Here is a 16,518-nt window from a genome sequence, read left to right on the forward strand (position 1 = left end):
ACAGGTAACTAACAATCACTATTGTAAAGCTTTTCAATGCCATCATAATCTTGTATACTACGAATGTAATAAGGTAACCTAATCATGTGTACCCTATGTTAACCTGAAATTTTTTTTAAGTGGAAAAAAAAGAATGTGAAAAGTCATATCCTAAATTTAAAAGGGGAAATAATAATGAAAAAAAAAACTTTCTGATTTTTCTGGAATAAAACACTATATAAAAGCAGATTGACAATATTATTAATAAATTCAGTTTTTTAATTCCAAAGAAACCCATTATTACAAACAGAAATACCTTTGCAGCAGATTCTAATGCTTCTTTATTTCTTTGCCTTTCTTCCTCCAAACATTTTTCCAATATTTCCTGTAAATAATAAGATAGTTGGACTGATACAATTATTTGAGGTAACAAAGCACATTCTTTCTATACTCTGAGCATACTTAAAGTATTACCTTCTGTTCTTGAGATTGCTGAATCAAAGCTTCCTTTATCTTTTCTCTTAACAATTCCTTCTCTGTATCTAGCATTTCAAGAAGCCTCTGATGCTACAAGAAAAGATAACTGAATTGTGATTATGGCTCTGAGACAGACGATCTATCAACAAGAGAAAGAGTTGGTAGAATTTATTTGTCCAGAAGTACTGAAGTAGTTACTGGAAGAAACAATGAGATGTTTGCTAAAATGAAGGCTTAGGAGCAAAAACATTGAATTCATCTTTTCTATAATCAGCCCCAAGTTCAAAAGAATATGAGTTCTAACTTTAGAATAACTACTCCAAATTGGAAAATTAATCAGAGAATGATAAAATGTTTTACTCTAAAACTAAATTTGGAAAAATTACTATAATGATTATAATTAGCTTATATCCACAGAAACATAGATAAACTGGAAAAAATGTTTGATGAAAGACTCATAAGAGATTGTTTTTCTAGTAAAGCATTGTGAGAAAAATTGAAAGATTTGTAGCTGTTCTCACCTCACACTTTACCACAGATTCAAAAAATACATCTATAGAATCGGTCAAGGACATATTATATAATAGCTAATTATATAATTATATAATTAATGTGAATAGAGCTCTTATATTTATATATTTACTTTTATTCCACAGAGAACCACCAGCCAGCTATCATGGACTACCAATTGGAGTTTGAATAGAACATTCTAAGAAAATTCAACTTTAGCAGACTCAAAATTGCCAATAAAAAATGACCCATCTAATGTCTTGGAACAATGGTGCTCTGATGTGTAAACAAATCCAGAGAATATACATTGCTGCTCACACTGATTTTTTATTCAGTTACAAATGGCGACTAGGATATTTTCTCTGATTCAAAATGCAATTTACATCCAAGCCTCATTTAAATATGAACCTATTTTAATACCCAATATTTTAAAACAGATTTATGTCCTTGAAAGTTGTTGATTTAAAACATTTTTTAGGCAGGCAGTCTATATTGAGAGTAAGTGACTGAACAGTCCATGCCTAGTTAAGATAATCTATTATTCCTGTTTTTAATCATGTTACTTTTCGTCTATATTTTTCAAAAGAGTAAAAATAAACATCACATGAAAGATGTGGTTTTTCCTTAAAAACAAATCCAAACTGTGATACAAATCATGATATGATTCTGAGAAATTATTAGGACCATATGAATTTGTGAAAGACAGCTGACTAACAAATGAGCAGCCTTACCACATAATGTATACCTAATAATAATTGAGACTCTAAGGTTTTATACCATGTAACTCTAGAAACAGACAGTTTCACAGGATCAGAAAAAATATCTAATCCTATTTAAAAAGGTACCCATGAGAAAATATGCAAAGATAGTATACTAGGCAAATAATCAGACTTAGAAATGATAAATACAATTCTATGAGACTGAAAATACTCAGCTTAGGCTTGGAGGGGGCATAAATATAACACAAATAACACAAAAACTATTGGAATTAAAATAAACTTTTCTGTCATTAATAACTTTGAGAACAGTTTTTCTCTATAAAGAATTGTTACGTTAGCAAGTCACACTAATAGAAATCATTAAGTAATTTATTAAAACGGGGCTGAATTTCTTTACTGGTACAAGAATTAAATTTGAGGAATGTACATTAGCTAAAATGACAATGTAACATTTAGAAACTTGATTTCTGAATGTCATTTCTTAATTATGATAGTACACTATAACAGGAAATAATTTCTCAGCTTGTTTGTACAAGAAAAAAACTGAAATTATTATTTGAAAGAAGCATTCTACTTTAAATATATCCTAAGTAAACTCAATTTATCCACTTCAGAAAATACAGTTAGGTTAGTAACTTTTGTCAGACTTACAGGTAATTGTAGCTAACATGCTTTTGAGCACTTTTGATGTTCCAGATACTGGTAAAAATGTTTTATATGTAATGGCACCACATTAAACTCTCAAAACAAACTGCTGTTTTGCTCCACATTCTACCCATTTTCAGATTTAAAGGGGTGAGGTAACTTGCCAGGTCTTTAATAAATTATCACAACAATAATCACAATCTATATATTCATTATTAGTTGTAATAATTGCCTAATACTAAAAGCAGCCCCCGTGTGGTACACCTAGTTATTACCTATAGTAACTTTCAACCATTCCCCCTGCTTCAGAGCTACACAGCACCTAGTAACCGTTTTTCCTCAGGGGTTTTGAAGGACAAATCAGTCAGCTTTATGGGTTTCATCTCAATGAGCTAAGTCAGTGATTTTCAATTTGTATGTAACTGCACACTGGTATAGTAAGAGAGGATCTTAGATGTGCCATGATAAGTTCTAAAGATCATTAAATTATTTCTGAAAGAAATTCAAAGCACAGTTAAGTATACTCGTTCTTTTACTCTTGTTTTTGGTCAACATAATTTAAGTGTGCCACGGAAGTTTAACTATAGATTCAAGGGTGCTGTGAGATAAAAAGGGATAAAAAATACTGGGCTAAGACTATAACTTGCTAGCCTTTGTGTAATCAATTGACAATTGTCCCTCTGTTATCTCCTTTCTTATTTTTTTGTCATTCTGCTCAGTTTTTACTTTTTTGATTTATTTTAGTTCCTTTAATTAACAGAATAGAGAACCAAAAGATGAACCCAGCTACTTATTATTATTTGATCATTGACAAGCCAATTAAAAACATTCAGTGGGGAAAAGATTCCCTATTTAACAAATGGTGCTGGGTGAACTGGCTAGCGACCTGTAGAAGACTGAAACTGGACCCATACCTCTCACCATTAACTAAGATAGACTCTCACTGGATGAATGATTTAAACTTAAGACATGAAACTATAAAAATACTAGAAGAAAGTGCAGGGAAAACACTTGAAGAAATCAGCCTTGGTGAATATTTTATGAGGAGGACCCCCTGGGCAATTGAAGCAACATCAAAAATACACTACTGGGGACCTGATCAAACTAAAGAGCTTCTGCACAGCCAAGAACACAGTAAGTAAAGCAAGCAGACAGCCCTCAGAATGGGAAAAGATACTTGCAGGTTATGTCTCCGACAAAGGTTTAATAACCAGAATCCACAGGGAACTCAAACATATAAGCAAGAAAATAACAAGTGATCCCATTGCAGGCTGGGCAAGGGACTTGAAGAGAAACTTCTCTGAAGAAGACAGGCGCACAGCCTACAGACATATGAAAAAAATGCTCATCATCTTTAATCATCAGAGAAATGCAAATCAAAACTACTTTGAGATATCATCTAACTCTAGTAAGATTAGCTCACATCACAAAATCCCCAAATCAGAGATGTTGGCGAGCATGTGGAGAAAAAGGAACACTTCTACATTGCTGGTGGGAATGCAAACTAATATGCTCCTTTTCAAAAGATGTTTGGAGAACACTTACAGATATATTAAAATAGACCTGCCATTTGATCCTACAATTCTTCTACTAGGTATATATCTAGAAGACCAAAAATCACATTGTAACAAAGATAAATGTACCAGAATGTTTATTGCAGCACAATTCATAATTGCTAAGTCATGGAAGAAGCCCAAGTGCCCATTGACCCACGAATGGATCAATAAATTTTGGTATATGTACACCATGGAATATTATGCAGCCTTGAAGAAAGATGGAGACTTTACCCCTTACATGTTTACATGGATGGAGCTGGAACATACTCTTCTTAGTAAAGTATCTCAATAATGGAAAAAAAAGTATCCAATGTGTCGATCTTACTATGAAAGCTATAACTCAATTATAGCCCAAGAAGAAAGGGAAAGGGGAGAGGAAAGGGAAAGGGGAGAGGAAGGGGTGGGGATGGGGGAGGATGGGTGGAGGGCGAGTAATTGGTGGGACCACACCTATGGTGCATCTTACCAGGGCACATGTGAAATTTACTAGGTGTAGAATATAAATGTCTTGACACAATAACTAAGAAAACGCCATGAAGGCTATGTTAACCAGTTGGATGAAAACATTTCAAATTGTATATAAAACCAGCACATTGTACTCCATGATTGCATTAATGTACACAGCTATGATTTAGTAAAAAAATAAATGAATGAATAAAGGAGGATGTGGCTAGGAGGTAGGGCAGATGAATGTTTTCATTTACCAAACCAGGCTGTGAACCCTTGGCAGGTTATCCAATCTTCCTGAATAATTTTAGTACCTGCTTAAATATGTTGTTATGAGGATTAAATAATTAATAGTCAAGTATGAATTAAATTAATACTCATTTGATACTAGCACCTTCCAATAATAAACACACTATAAATGTTAGCATTCTTTCAAGAACAGATTAAAGGATGACAATTAACTTTTTAATTTTGACCTAGATCTCACAAGGTCAAACATGAGAATCAGAAAGGGTATTGCTTAGCTAAGATAGAAGAAAGAAAAGGAAAAGCTGGTGGACATAGGATATTCTGTGGCATAGCTTTTATTGCTTCATTCTCCAGATGCTGTCTTTCTCCTTGGGTTAGCTGCTCACATTTTATTTTGTGAATATTTTTCACAAATATTAGGTTCATGCATCCTTACCAATCACAACTGAATTATGACTTGTTCAGCAGACAATAAATGTACAACTAACTATATCTATACCTTTAACGCACATTTCTGCATTTAGAAAATTTTTCTAAAGGTACACCATTCTTGCCGGCTGCAGTGGCTATAATCTGAGTATCCTGGGAGGCTCAAGTGGATGGATCACTTGAGCTCAGGAGTTCAAGACCAGCCTGAGCAAGAGGGAGACCCTGCCTTTATTAAACTAGCCAGGTGTCACTGTGGGTGCCTGTAGTCCCAGTTACCCGGGGGGCTGAGGCAGGACGATCTCTTGAGCCCAGAGTTTGAGGTTGCTGTGAGCTATGATGGGCATTCTACTCAGGGCGACAGAGTAACTCTAAAAAAACTAAACCAGGCCAGGCGCAGTGGCTTATGCCTGTAATACTAAAACTCTGGGAGGCCAAGGCAGGTTGATTATTTGAGTTCACGAGTTGGAGACCAGCCTGAGCAAAAGCGAGACCCCCATCTCTACTAAAAATAGAAAAACTGAGGCAAGAGGATCACTTGAGCCCGAAAATTGGAGGTTGCTGTAAGCTATGATGCTACAGCACTCTACGTAGGGCAAAAGCTTGAGACTCTTGTCTTAAAAACATAAATAAATAATTCATTAAAAAAAAAAAAGTATACCATTCTTCCTTACATTAATAACCTAACAGATAATTTCCTTCTGATGGGCAGGCTTCTCACACAAATAATTCTTTAACAGAGCTATTTTTTTAGTACATTGAGTCTACTGAGCTGTCAAACATTTTGTTAAATAACCCTACAGAAATAGGGCTATGCAATTGCTCATAATAATGCTATCACCATTCCCTTTCACTGAAAGATTTGGGCTATTAAACTACTGTGGTCAAAAACTAGTACTCAGTTTATAAAAAGTACTATTACCACAGTACATTTAGAATTAGTCATTATAGAATAAATTTATAGAAATTTATTCATTTTTATTTCTACCGTATATAATAATAAAACATTACGGGCTATACTTTGTACTTACCTTCCATTTCATTCTGCTAGTAATTAATTTTTATTCTGTTTTATAGCAGTATAAAGCTCTGACAGATTTTATTTTTTAAAAATTGCTCTTTCAGCTACTTAGGTTGAAAAACATTATTAAAGCATGCGTGTCAACGGTGTCACATCCACAAGTGTTACTTCTAAGTGCTCCTTATCTGTTAAACTACTAGACTGATTTTTCTTTTTCTCATCACTATTACAGGTTTATCTTTCATCAGTTCTCAGAACTATCAAAGATTTTGTTGCCTGCCAATCCATCTTCCAATTTACCTTGCAAAAGTTTATCCTCTAGAAAATTTCAGTGTATTTATGGAATAATTAATAAATACATGCATTCATGCAGGCATGGATGAATAAGTAAAAATTTATAAGCCATTTCACTCTATATTGCATCTATCATTCCATTTTTCTCAGCATCTGTTTTTGTCTATTGTTGTCTGTATCTCTTGGCATTTTTGCTATGTGATCAGTTTGTATTCTTGTTGTAACTTTTATTTTCATAATAACTATGCTTCTTTTTGCCTGACAAAGCTTGATAATAATCCATCATTTTCACTCTTGCTCTCCGCTTTTTCAAGGTGGTTATGGTTAACAGAATTGTGTCCTAGAAACACAGACTCCTGTTCTCTTTTTGATTTTGATATTTTTAACACCTGGCAAAAGGCCCAGTGAGTTTTTAGCAAATGCTTATTGAATGAATAATTTAATCAATCAATAAATAAGAGAATGAATCAACAAGCTTGAAAGAAATGGGAGGAGGATTGACTGGATTACCCGGGCAAATGGCAGAATCACAGAATATTACAATGAGAAACATTACCAAGCTTTACTACAGAAAGAAAGTATAATGGACACAGAGTTTGAAGATCATGGTTCTAGTCCTAGGCCTGACATTGTCTAGCAGGCTGAAGAACAAGTCATTCATATACTTACTATAATAATAAGTATATACAGATTGCCTGCTGCATACCAAATAGTTACAAGAGCAAGAATGATGAGTGAAAAAAAGTTGCTAGTTCCATCTGCTAGAATGTGGGCTTCTGTGTTCAGTTTCATGTCAACAAACATGTAACTCTGTAATTAAGCAATAACTAAATGGAAATACTTATTATCATATGTAGAGAGGCAATAAGGTAGAAACAAAAGAGTCTAAAGACCTAACTTTTGTTACTACTTATAATCAAAGCTACTAGTTAAGACAGAGTTAACCATTGCTTATTTTTTTCACTGTGATATAGGTGATATGTGGTTGATTTCCTCTGATTTCTCTGGTTAACAAGGCTTGGCTTTATAGCATTTTAAAAACATGAAAATCAACTGAAATCTATACCAGATTTCATCTAAGAATAGTGAAGAATTTATTGCCTTTCACTATCTAAGATATTCTATTGGTTGCTTCTTTAAATTACATTGAAATTATAATAAATTTTTAGCAAATTAAAGAAATAAATAAAAACAATAGAGTTTCATTATCTTAAGGGGTAGATACTTAATGCAAAGGTGTCGAAAATAATGTTTTGCAATTTAGGCTAAAATAAAGGCACTCAGAAATAGTTATGCTTTCCCCCCTTTGGAAAAAATTCTTTCAAGTGAAAATGTTTGATTCAGATTCAAATATAAATATAGAGATTCTGTGGTTTTTACTTGATTCCTATAAAAAAAGAAAGGAATATAAAAAAATCTCTTCTTTCCTGGAATGTGAGCCACAAAGATTCTATAAACAGATATAATCTCTATTGCACACAAGAGTTTTCATTAAATTTTAGACTAAGTGATCACAGTGGTTCATGTTCAGGTGTATAGTTATCTGCTGATCACGCATCTACAAACTTCACATTTTTGTGCATGTTTTTGTGTATAGTATAAATTCTATAATGCAAATTCAACAAGCATCTTCTTTTACCTTCTATAAAATTCAAACATTGAATGAGATCAAGTGATCTGGAAGGATTGTTTTAAAAGCACATGCTCATATATGTGCCTCCATTTAACATGATTTGAAAGACACTCAATAAATTTAATAAACTTCTTAAAATAAAATGAGTAACAGATATTTCATCCATTTATGAGCCAACATATTAATGTTCTTCGAAAAGAAAACCTATAAAAGATAAACTATGAATTTAAATCTACTTAAAGAAGTTACTACAAGCTTAAATAATATCAATAAGCTTTTACCATGAATAAAATAAAACTATAAGTTATATTGGCAGATTTTCTTCAGCCAAATAGTCATATTGCTAATAAGCATGGGAAGGTGTAAATAAATAAGTTATACCCCCTATTTAAATAAGCTTTTGACTTAGGAGAATGATACAAGGAATGAAGCATCACTGGGAAACATATCAACATTAAAAAGGATGGCCGAGTTTATATTTCCATAATGAGGTCTCTATATTTGAACAGTACATATTTTATTCATTGCCAAAGATTTGTCATAATCCTGAATTTAAGCAGAGGGTACTTAAATGGACCATTTCCAAGTGAAATAGCTTTTGAAAATATATCTTGATTTTATTATTTCCTCTGTGTGCCTAAGCACAACACAGTACAGATGTTCCTCAATTTACGATAGGACTATACTCTGATAATCCCATCATAAGTCAAAAATACTTCAAATTGAAAACACGTCATCAGATGAAAGTACTGAAAGCTACAGCTCCCTCAACATACAGTCAGTTTATGGCTTCTACTGAATGCATAGGCTTTCACATCATCATAAAGTTGAAAAATCATGTCTACTCATCATAAGTCAGAGGGCATCCATACATTTATTGCGACCTAACAAGTGGCCTTCAAATGGGCATTTGCAATAAATAATCTATGTATATAAAATAATTTTTTTCGCGGTTGTCTTAGTCTGTTTGTGCTGTCCTAACAAAATACCATAGACTAGATAACTTCAAACTAATACAATGTATTTCTTACATTTTGGAAGCAAGGAGGTCTAAGATCAAGGCACCACCAGGTTTAGTAGCTGGTGAGGACACTCTGCTTCCTAGATGGTAATTTGAATGCCATGCCCTCTGGAGAGAACACAGTCTGTTGTTCTCACATTATGGAAAAGTAGCAGGAAAGAACTTGCCCCTTTTGGCCTTTTTGTAAGATATGGTCAGTCGCTCATGTTTGTGGGTTCAGTATCCATTAATTCAACCAACCTTAGGCTGAAAACAGAGGAAAGTGAAGCCCATGCATACAGAGACTGAATTCTTGTTTTCACAGGATCTAAAAGCCAACTTGACCATTCATATTTTAGTATCTGAGGAGGGTCCTAGAATAAATACCAATACCAATCTCAGCACTAATACTGAGTGAATAATGAGGGAAGACTATACCCATCTCCCCTCCTAAAGGCTCCACCTATTAATATTGTTGCATTGAGGTTTGAGTTTCAACATACAGTTTGGAGGACATACACTCATTAAAACGACAGCATTCCCCTGCTCCCCCCGCCCAAATTCACATACTTCTTCATACAAATATGCCACGTCTCAATGGCACCAGAAGTCTTAAGTTGCTCCAGAACCAACTCAAAGGGTTAAAGTCCAGCGTTTCACCCAAATATCAGGTATGGATGAGATTCAAAGCTGTGCTTCACCTGAGGCAAATTACTCTCTAGCTGTGAACTGTGAAATCAAGTTATATCCTTCCAAAATACAATAGTGGTACTAAACTGAATAGAGTATGAATGTCTTACCACAAAAAATAAGTGAGGAGATGGTTATGTTAATCAGTTAGAAGTAAACATTTCACACTGTATACCAAATCAGCACATTGTACCTCATAAATGCATGAATGTACACAGTTATGATTTAATAAAGAATTGAAAAAGAGACATTTAAATATTAAAAAGAATACAATGGTGGGTCAGGCACTGGACAGACATGTCCATTCCACAATGGAAAAATAAGAAAGAAGAAAGGCCTCAATTAGGTCTAAAATCAAACAAAGCAGACAATATTAAATCTTGAGGCTTCAGAATTATCTTCGACTCCAGGATACACCTTCTAAACACGCCTCCATGGGTTTCCTGGGCATGACCCATGCAGGAGCCCTCACGGGGTGGAGCTGAATGCCTGCTGTTTTCCCCAGCTAGTGTTGCACGGTGGGGCCCTACAGATCTGAGGTGTCAGGGGTGGTCCCACGCTCATGGCTTACTAAGCCTTGCCTTAGTGGGGTTTTTACAACAACCCCATCCTAGGGGCTCCACTAGTTATTACCCTAGTGGGAACTCTTTTCAGCATTCCTATTCCCATAACTCCACTAGCCTTGCCCTAGTAGGGACCTTCTGTGGTATTCCACCTCTTTAGAAGTTCTCTGCCTGGGTCCTGAGGATCTCCAAGCAATCTTTTGAAATCTAGGTAGGGGTAGGCTTGCCTTCATGTATCTTGGTCTTTACCTGCCTTCAGAATTACTACAATGTTGACACCACCAAAATTTATAGCTTCGACTCTCAGGAGTAGTAGTTTGAGCTGAACTTAGGCCTACCTGAACCTCAGCTGGGGAAGTTATGGAGCACTGTGCAGGGATGTGTCATTCAGAAACTTGAGGTGGCCCTAGGTACCCTGTGCCCCTCCCAAGCCTTGAGGTCCCAAGGTACCCTGTGCCCCTGCATTGAAACCTTTCTGTCCCTAAGGCTCTGGCACTCTGAAATGCCATCAAGGTCATCCCTCCATTGTCTTCAGAAAGCATCTAGTTTTCCTCTATCCAGAATAATCTTTTATCAAATGGTTACTTGGACAAATCTTTGGCATTCTCTCCTAGGTCTGTTTTTCTTCTTTATGGCCAGCCCAAGAATTTTCTGAATCTTTAAGGTCTACTGCTCTTTTGATTAAAAATTCCATCTACATGTACAATTCATCTCTCTCGCATTTTACTGTATGATTTGAGAGAAAAAAGTACAGCCCCCTAAACATTTATTTAGTGATTACTTCCACCAAATATCCTAGTTTGCCACTTAAATTCTGTCTTCCACAAAGAACTAGGGCACAGACACAATCCAGTCAATTTCTCTGCCACTCTAAAACAAGGATGGCCTTTCTTCCAGTTTCCACTAAGGTATCGCTCATTTCTGTCTAAGACCTCATTAGAATGGCCTTTATCGTCCATTTTTCTACTAATGTTCTGCTCACAAGCACTTAAGTAATATCTAAGAAGATTTAGGCTCTCTTTACAGCTCTCTTATTCTGAGTACTAATTACACTCATTCTTAATGCTCAGTTGATGGCAATATAGACTTTTTATAGCATTAACTTCAAAACTGTTCTATCCTTTATTACCCAGTTCCAAAGCTATTTCTACACTTTCAGACATTTGTTACTATTGTAATACCCTAGTCCTTTGTACCTATTTCTGCCTTAGTCCATTTGTGCTACTGTAAGAAAATACCACAGACTGGGAACTTTATAAATAACATTATAGAAATTTGTTTCTGCCAGTTCTAGAGGCCAGGAAGTCCAAAATCAAGATGCTGGCAGGTTTGCTGTCTGTTGAGGACACAGTCTGTGCTTCCAAGAGGGTGCCGTGCCTTGAATGCTGTGTCCTCCAGAAGGGACAAAGGCTGTGTTATTACAGGTGGAAAGGCAGAAGAGCTGGACTTGCTCCCTTGAGCCGTTTTATAAGGTACTAGCCCCGTCAATAAGGACAGAGACTTCCTGGCCTAATTACCTGCTGAAGGCCCCGCCTCTTAATCTTACTGCAATGGGGATTAAGTTTCAACATGAATTTTAGAGGGAACACAATTATTCACATCATACCAGCAAAGGAAAAAAAAAGAAAAGAAAAGAAACATGCATTTATACATACTTACCAAAAAGGGGTAACATATTCAGTATACTGCTTTTTAGGAAACAATTTGACGCTTAAGTGTCATAAAAATCCTTATGTGCTGTAAATCCTAATCCTAAAAATTTATCATCAGAAATTACTATGTAGTTAGTAATTCTCAAATTTTCAGGCATGTTTATTTTATAGCTTCTCTGTTCATACACAGTAAAATCTCTAAACTGGTTAAATTTAGACTTTCTTAAAAGTAGCTGACAAAGGAATACTTTATTGCAGAGTGAGGATCTGCCAGATACAAAATCAGTTTTAAGAGCACAGTTTTTACTGTTTTGTATTGTGCTTCTATGACAGAAAATTGAATTTTGCCCATATTACTGTTTTTCTTAAATGGAAAATAGAAAAACAAAAAATAAAAGTGTTGATACAAGTGATAGGAGGCATAGGGTTTCAGAAGCTGTATGCAATTGTGACAAAACAGAAAACGTTAATTTTTTTAAGGGAATGAATTATCAGCCTTAACTAGGTACTTACTGAACATGAGAGCCTATATATATATATTCACCTAAAAGACCAGCATACAATACTAAAATAATATAATTAAAGGATCTGTCTATAAAGATAAGGTATAGTGATAAGTGATACCAAAATTTTTAGCTGTCTTGAAAATAAAAGTCCTTATATAAGTTTACTAATCAGCTTTATCATATGTTAAAAAATGCATTACTTGGGCGGCGCCTGTGGCTCAGTCGGTAAGGTGCCGGCCCCATATACCGAGGGTGGTGGGTTCAAACCGGCCCAGGCCAAAATGCAAAAAAAAAACAGAAAATAGCCGAGCGTTGTGGCGGGCGCCTGTAGTCCCAGCTACTTGGGAGGCTGAGGCAAGAGAATCGCTTAAGTTCATGAATTGGAAGTTACTGTGAGTTGTGTGAGGCCACGGCACTCTACCGAGGGCCATAAAGTGAGACTCTGTCTCTACAAAAAAAAAAAAAAAAAATGCATTACTTACAAGTGTAGAAAATTGATTGTAATATAAAAGAATAAAGATAATATGTATAAATATGTATATAGCAATATTCCTTGTAAAGTATAAAACCCAAAACATTTTAAATGTCCATAAGGGGTATGGTACAATTAATTATATGTGTTAACTAAAATAAATATCATAGGGGTATTAAAATCTTTTATAAAAACCATGCATCGAGCTAGATATATTATAATAGCATTTATAAAATGCTGTTAACTTTAAGAAAAGCCATAAAATTATTTAAAGCCACGATTGCCATTATAACTATGTAAAATAATATTCACCTTAATACTGAAAGGGCCCACAAGAAAAAGAATAGTATTTTACTGGGGAACTGGTATATGAAATTATATTCTTTTTAAATTTAATAGTGTTTTTATAACAAATCAAAACATAAAGTATAGAACGACTTTACAGAAAATGGCAGCAGGAGTATTAGCACTAATCTTCAGGGGAAATAAAAGGTTAGACAGGACTAAAATGTGTTTAAAATATTTGAATAATCATACTTTTGCCTCCAATTTAGCAAAAATAAAAAATTTAGCAAAAATAAAAAATTTAAGAATTAAAGACCTTTAAAATGAAGATGTCCACAAGCAACTTACATTTTTATTAGATTTTTGTGAGGCAGAGGGAAATGCAGGCAAAGAAAATAGTCAGATAGTCTTTCTTCAGCAATAAAGATAGCTTTCTTTAGTAAAGACATGAAAACTGCCAAATCTCATGTTACTGTACTCCAGTATAAAATTTGACATTAAAAACTTAGGCCCTTCCATAATGCAACCCTAACATATTCTTTCTCAATTTATCTCTAAAGTCATTTAAATATATTGATGATCAACTTATTTTTCTATATTTCTTGGCTATGCCACCATTTCTCTATTTCTCAAAATATTTGAAATAGTACCCATGTCAAAAAGGATTTCACAGATCAATCAATACATATGGATTACAAACGTTGCTTTTTTAATATAGAATCTTTAATAACCTGATAAGCATTTAAAACCATTAGACAGCAAAAGAGTATACATGAATTCCAAAGTGTTCATTACCCAAACGTTCAAAAATTTCATGTATTTTTACAGAATATCCTAGATTTCCATGCTGAGATAAATGTTACGACATGTGAGAAAAAAAAAACTCACTAATGCAGAACTACATATCCTATAAAATTATCTATCAAAAATTAAAGAGAAATACAAACTTTTTAAGATAAAATGAGAAAACCTGTTGCCAGAAAATCTGCTTTACTAGAAATATTAAAAGAGTTCTTCAGAGATAAGGAAAATGATCTAAGTTACAAAAGGAGATTTACATAAAGGAGAATATTGGAGAAATAATAAGTGCAAGTAAAGTTTCAAATTTTATGTTTCTAATTCATAATTGATCAAACAGCAGTGTATTCAAAATAATAATAGCAGCAACACATTCAATGTGTAAATGAGATGGAACAATTAAGTTCACAAACTCATTCTATAGTAAGTGCTACATGTCTCATTGCTGAATATCCCTGTGGTCACTTTCGAGGTACTTCCCCTGGGAAGCTATACACCAATGACAGTCCCTAGCCTACCCTTCAAAGCAATTTTGGAATTCTTTCTCTGGAATGGCCACCAGAGGTGTCAGTGTATGAGGTCTGACAATTAAATTTGCGAATCTGTACTAAAGAAAATGTGCTACAAAACTCATTGCAGAATATCACTATGGTCACCACATGGCCAAGGGGATTACTTTGAAGGTGACTGTAATAATATTCAACAAGAAGTATATACCACTTTTTCTAGGATGAGTTTGCAAACTTAATTATCCCCAACCTCATATTTACATATATATCTGTGCTTTTAAATGCTTATGCATAACTGGAATGAAACAGGAAACAAAAGAGGGATGAGAGGGAGAAATATGGATTTTTTTTTATTATAAGGTATTCACAGTACCTGTAAAGTGGAGTAGTACTACTTATCATTTAAACATGGCCTTAGATTAGTTGTAATTAAAAACTTCAGGAAAATAACTATATATATCTATATATCTATATCTATATATATATATTTGATAAGCTTAATAAGAGAGAAAAGGAAATCATATGAAATGCTCAATTAAAACCACAAAGTCAATAAAAGTGTGAAAGACAAAAATAGGAAGAGAAACAGGGGATATTAAATATAAAACACTAACAAATATAGTAGACACTAATCTAATAGATCAATAATCATTTTAAACATGGATTACACCATTAAATATAGGAATTAAAATATTCCAATTTAAAAAACAAAGATCGTCAGAATGAAAAAAAGAAGATCCGTCCATGTAATGCCTAAAAGAACTCATTTTAAATATAAAGACATACAAATTCAAATAAAGGATTAGATGAAGATATACTACACTAATACTAATTGAAAGAAAGGTGGAGTTGCTATATTTCAGACCTAGCAAACTTCCAAGCAAAATTATTACCAAGGATAAAAGGAGCATTACATAATAATAAAGGGGTCAATTCTCTAAGAAGACATAACAATTATGAGAAAAAGCAATATAACAGCAAAGAGCATAAGCTGAGTCCACTATTATAGTTGGAGACTTCACCAGGTCTCTATCAGAAATGAACAGATCCAGCAGGCAGAAACTCAGAAAAGACCTTAGTTGAACTCAACAAAACTGTCATCAATTGCACACAATGGATATCTGTAGACTATTTCACATTGGATATCTGTAGACTATTTCATCCAACAACAGCAAAATAAACATTCTTCTGAAATGGAACATTCACTAACAGACCACATTCTCTTAGGTCATAAAACAAACCTTAAGAAATTTAAAAGACTAGAAATCAAGCAATATTTATCATCCCACCACAAAGGGATAAAAGTAGAAGTCAGGATAGTTGTAGGATAGCTGGGAAAACTCAAAATGTAGATATTTAACAACATGTTTCTAAATAACACAACAACAACAAAAAATTTCAGGAGAAATTAAAAAACACTTTGAACTATAATAAATTTAAAAAAACATATCAGAATTTATGGGATGTATCAAAAGCAGTGCTTAGAAGAAACTTTTAGTATTAGAAACAAGCTAAAATATATTTGAACAGAAGATCTAAAATCATAAACTTCCACTTTAGAAAAAGAAAAACATATTAAATACAAAGTAAGCCAAGGAAAATAATAAAACAATAGTATAAGCCAATGAAATTGAAAACAGAAGATAGAGGAAATCACAAAATTAAAATCTGGTTCTTTGAAAAGATCAATAATATTTGATAAGGCTTTAACCAGGCTAGCCAGAAAGAGAGGTATCACTAGTATTAGAAATGAAAGAAAGAATATCTCTACACATCTCATGAACATCAAGTAAAAGATGTATTTCAAGTAAAAGAATACTACGAACAAATCTATACCCATAAGTTTTACAACCTAGACAAAATGGATCAATTCTTTAAAAGACTCAATCTGCCAAAATTCACAAAGAAGAAACAGACAATATGGATAGACCTCTATCTGTAACAGAAATTTAATACAAAATTAACAACATTCCAGAAAGTACCAGACTCAGGTAGATTTGGTGAATTCTTTAAGTAAGAAATTGAACTAATTCAATTGTCTTTCAGAAGACAGAGGCAGAATACATATTTCCTAATTTAGTTTATGA

General features: G+C 33.8%; 1 protein-coding gene across 4 annotated transcripts in view; it reads right to left on the bottom strand.

Moving 5' to 3' along the window:
* The window catches only part of CCDC91 (coiled-coil domain containing 91), a 355,649-nt gene that overhangs the window by 85,280 nt on the left and 253,851 nt on the right, over positions 1-16,518 (bottom strand). For all 4 annotated transcript variants that reach the window (XM_053556723.1, XM_053556721.1, XM_053556724.1 and 1 more), the window contains 2 exons: positions 454-546; positions 296-364 (listed from right to left, as the gene is read on the bottom strand). In XM_053556723.1, the coding sequence (XP_053412698.1) occupies positions 296-364; positions 454-546 (162 nt within the window). The remainder of the gene's footprint in view (positions 1-295; positions 365-453; positions 547-16,518) is intronic.

The sequence above is a fragment of the Nycticebus coucang genome, chromosome 12 (assembly GCF_027406575.1).
Source record: "Nycticebus coucang isolate mNycCou1 chromosome 12, mNycCou1.pri, whole genome shotgun sequence".
NCBI classification, from domain to species: domain Eukaryota; kingdom Metazoa; phylum Chordata; class Mammalia; order Primates; family Lorisidae; genus Nycticebus; species Nycticebus coucang.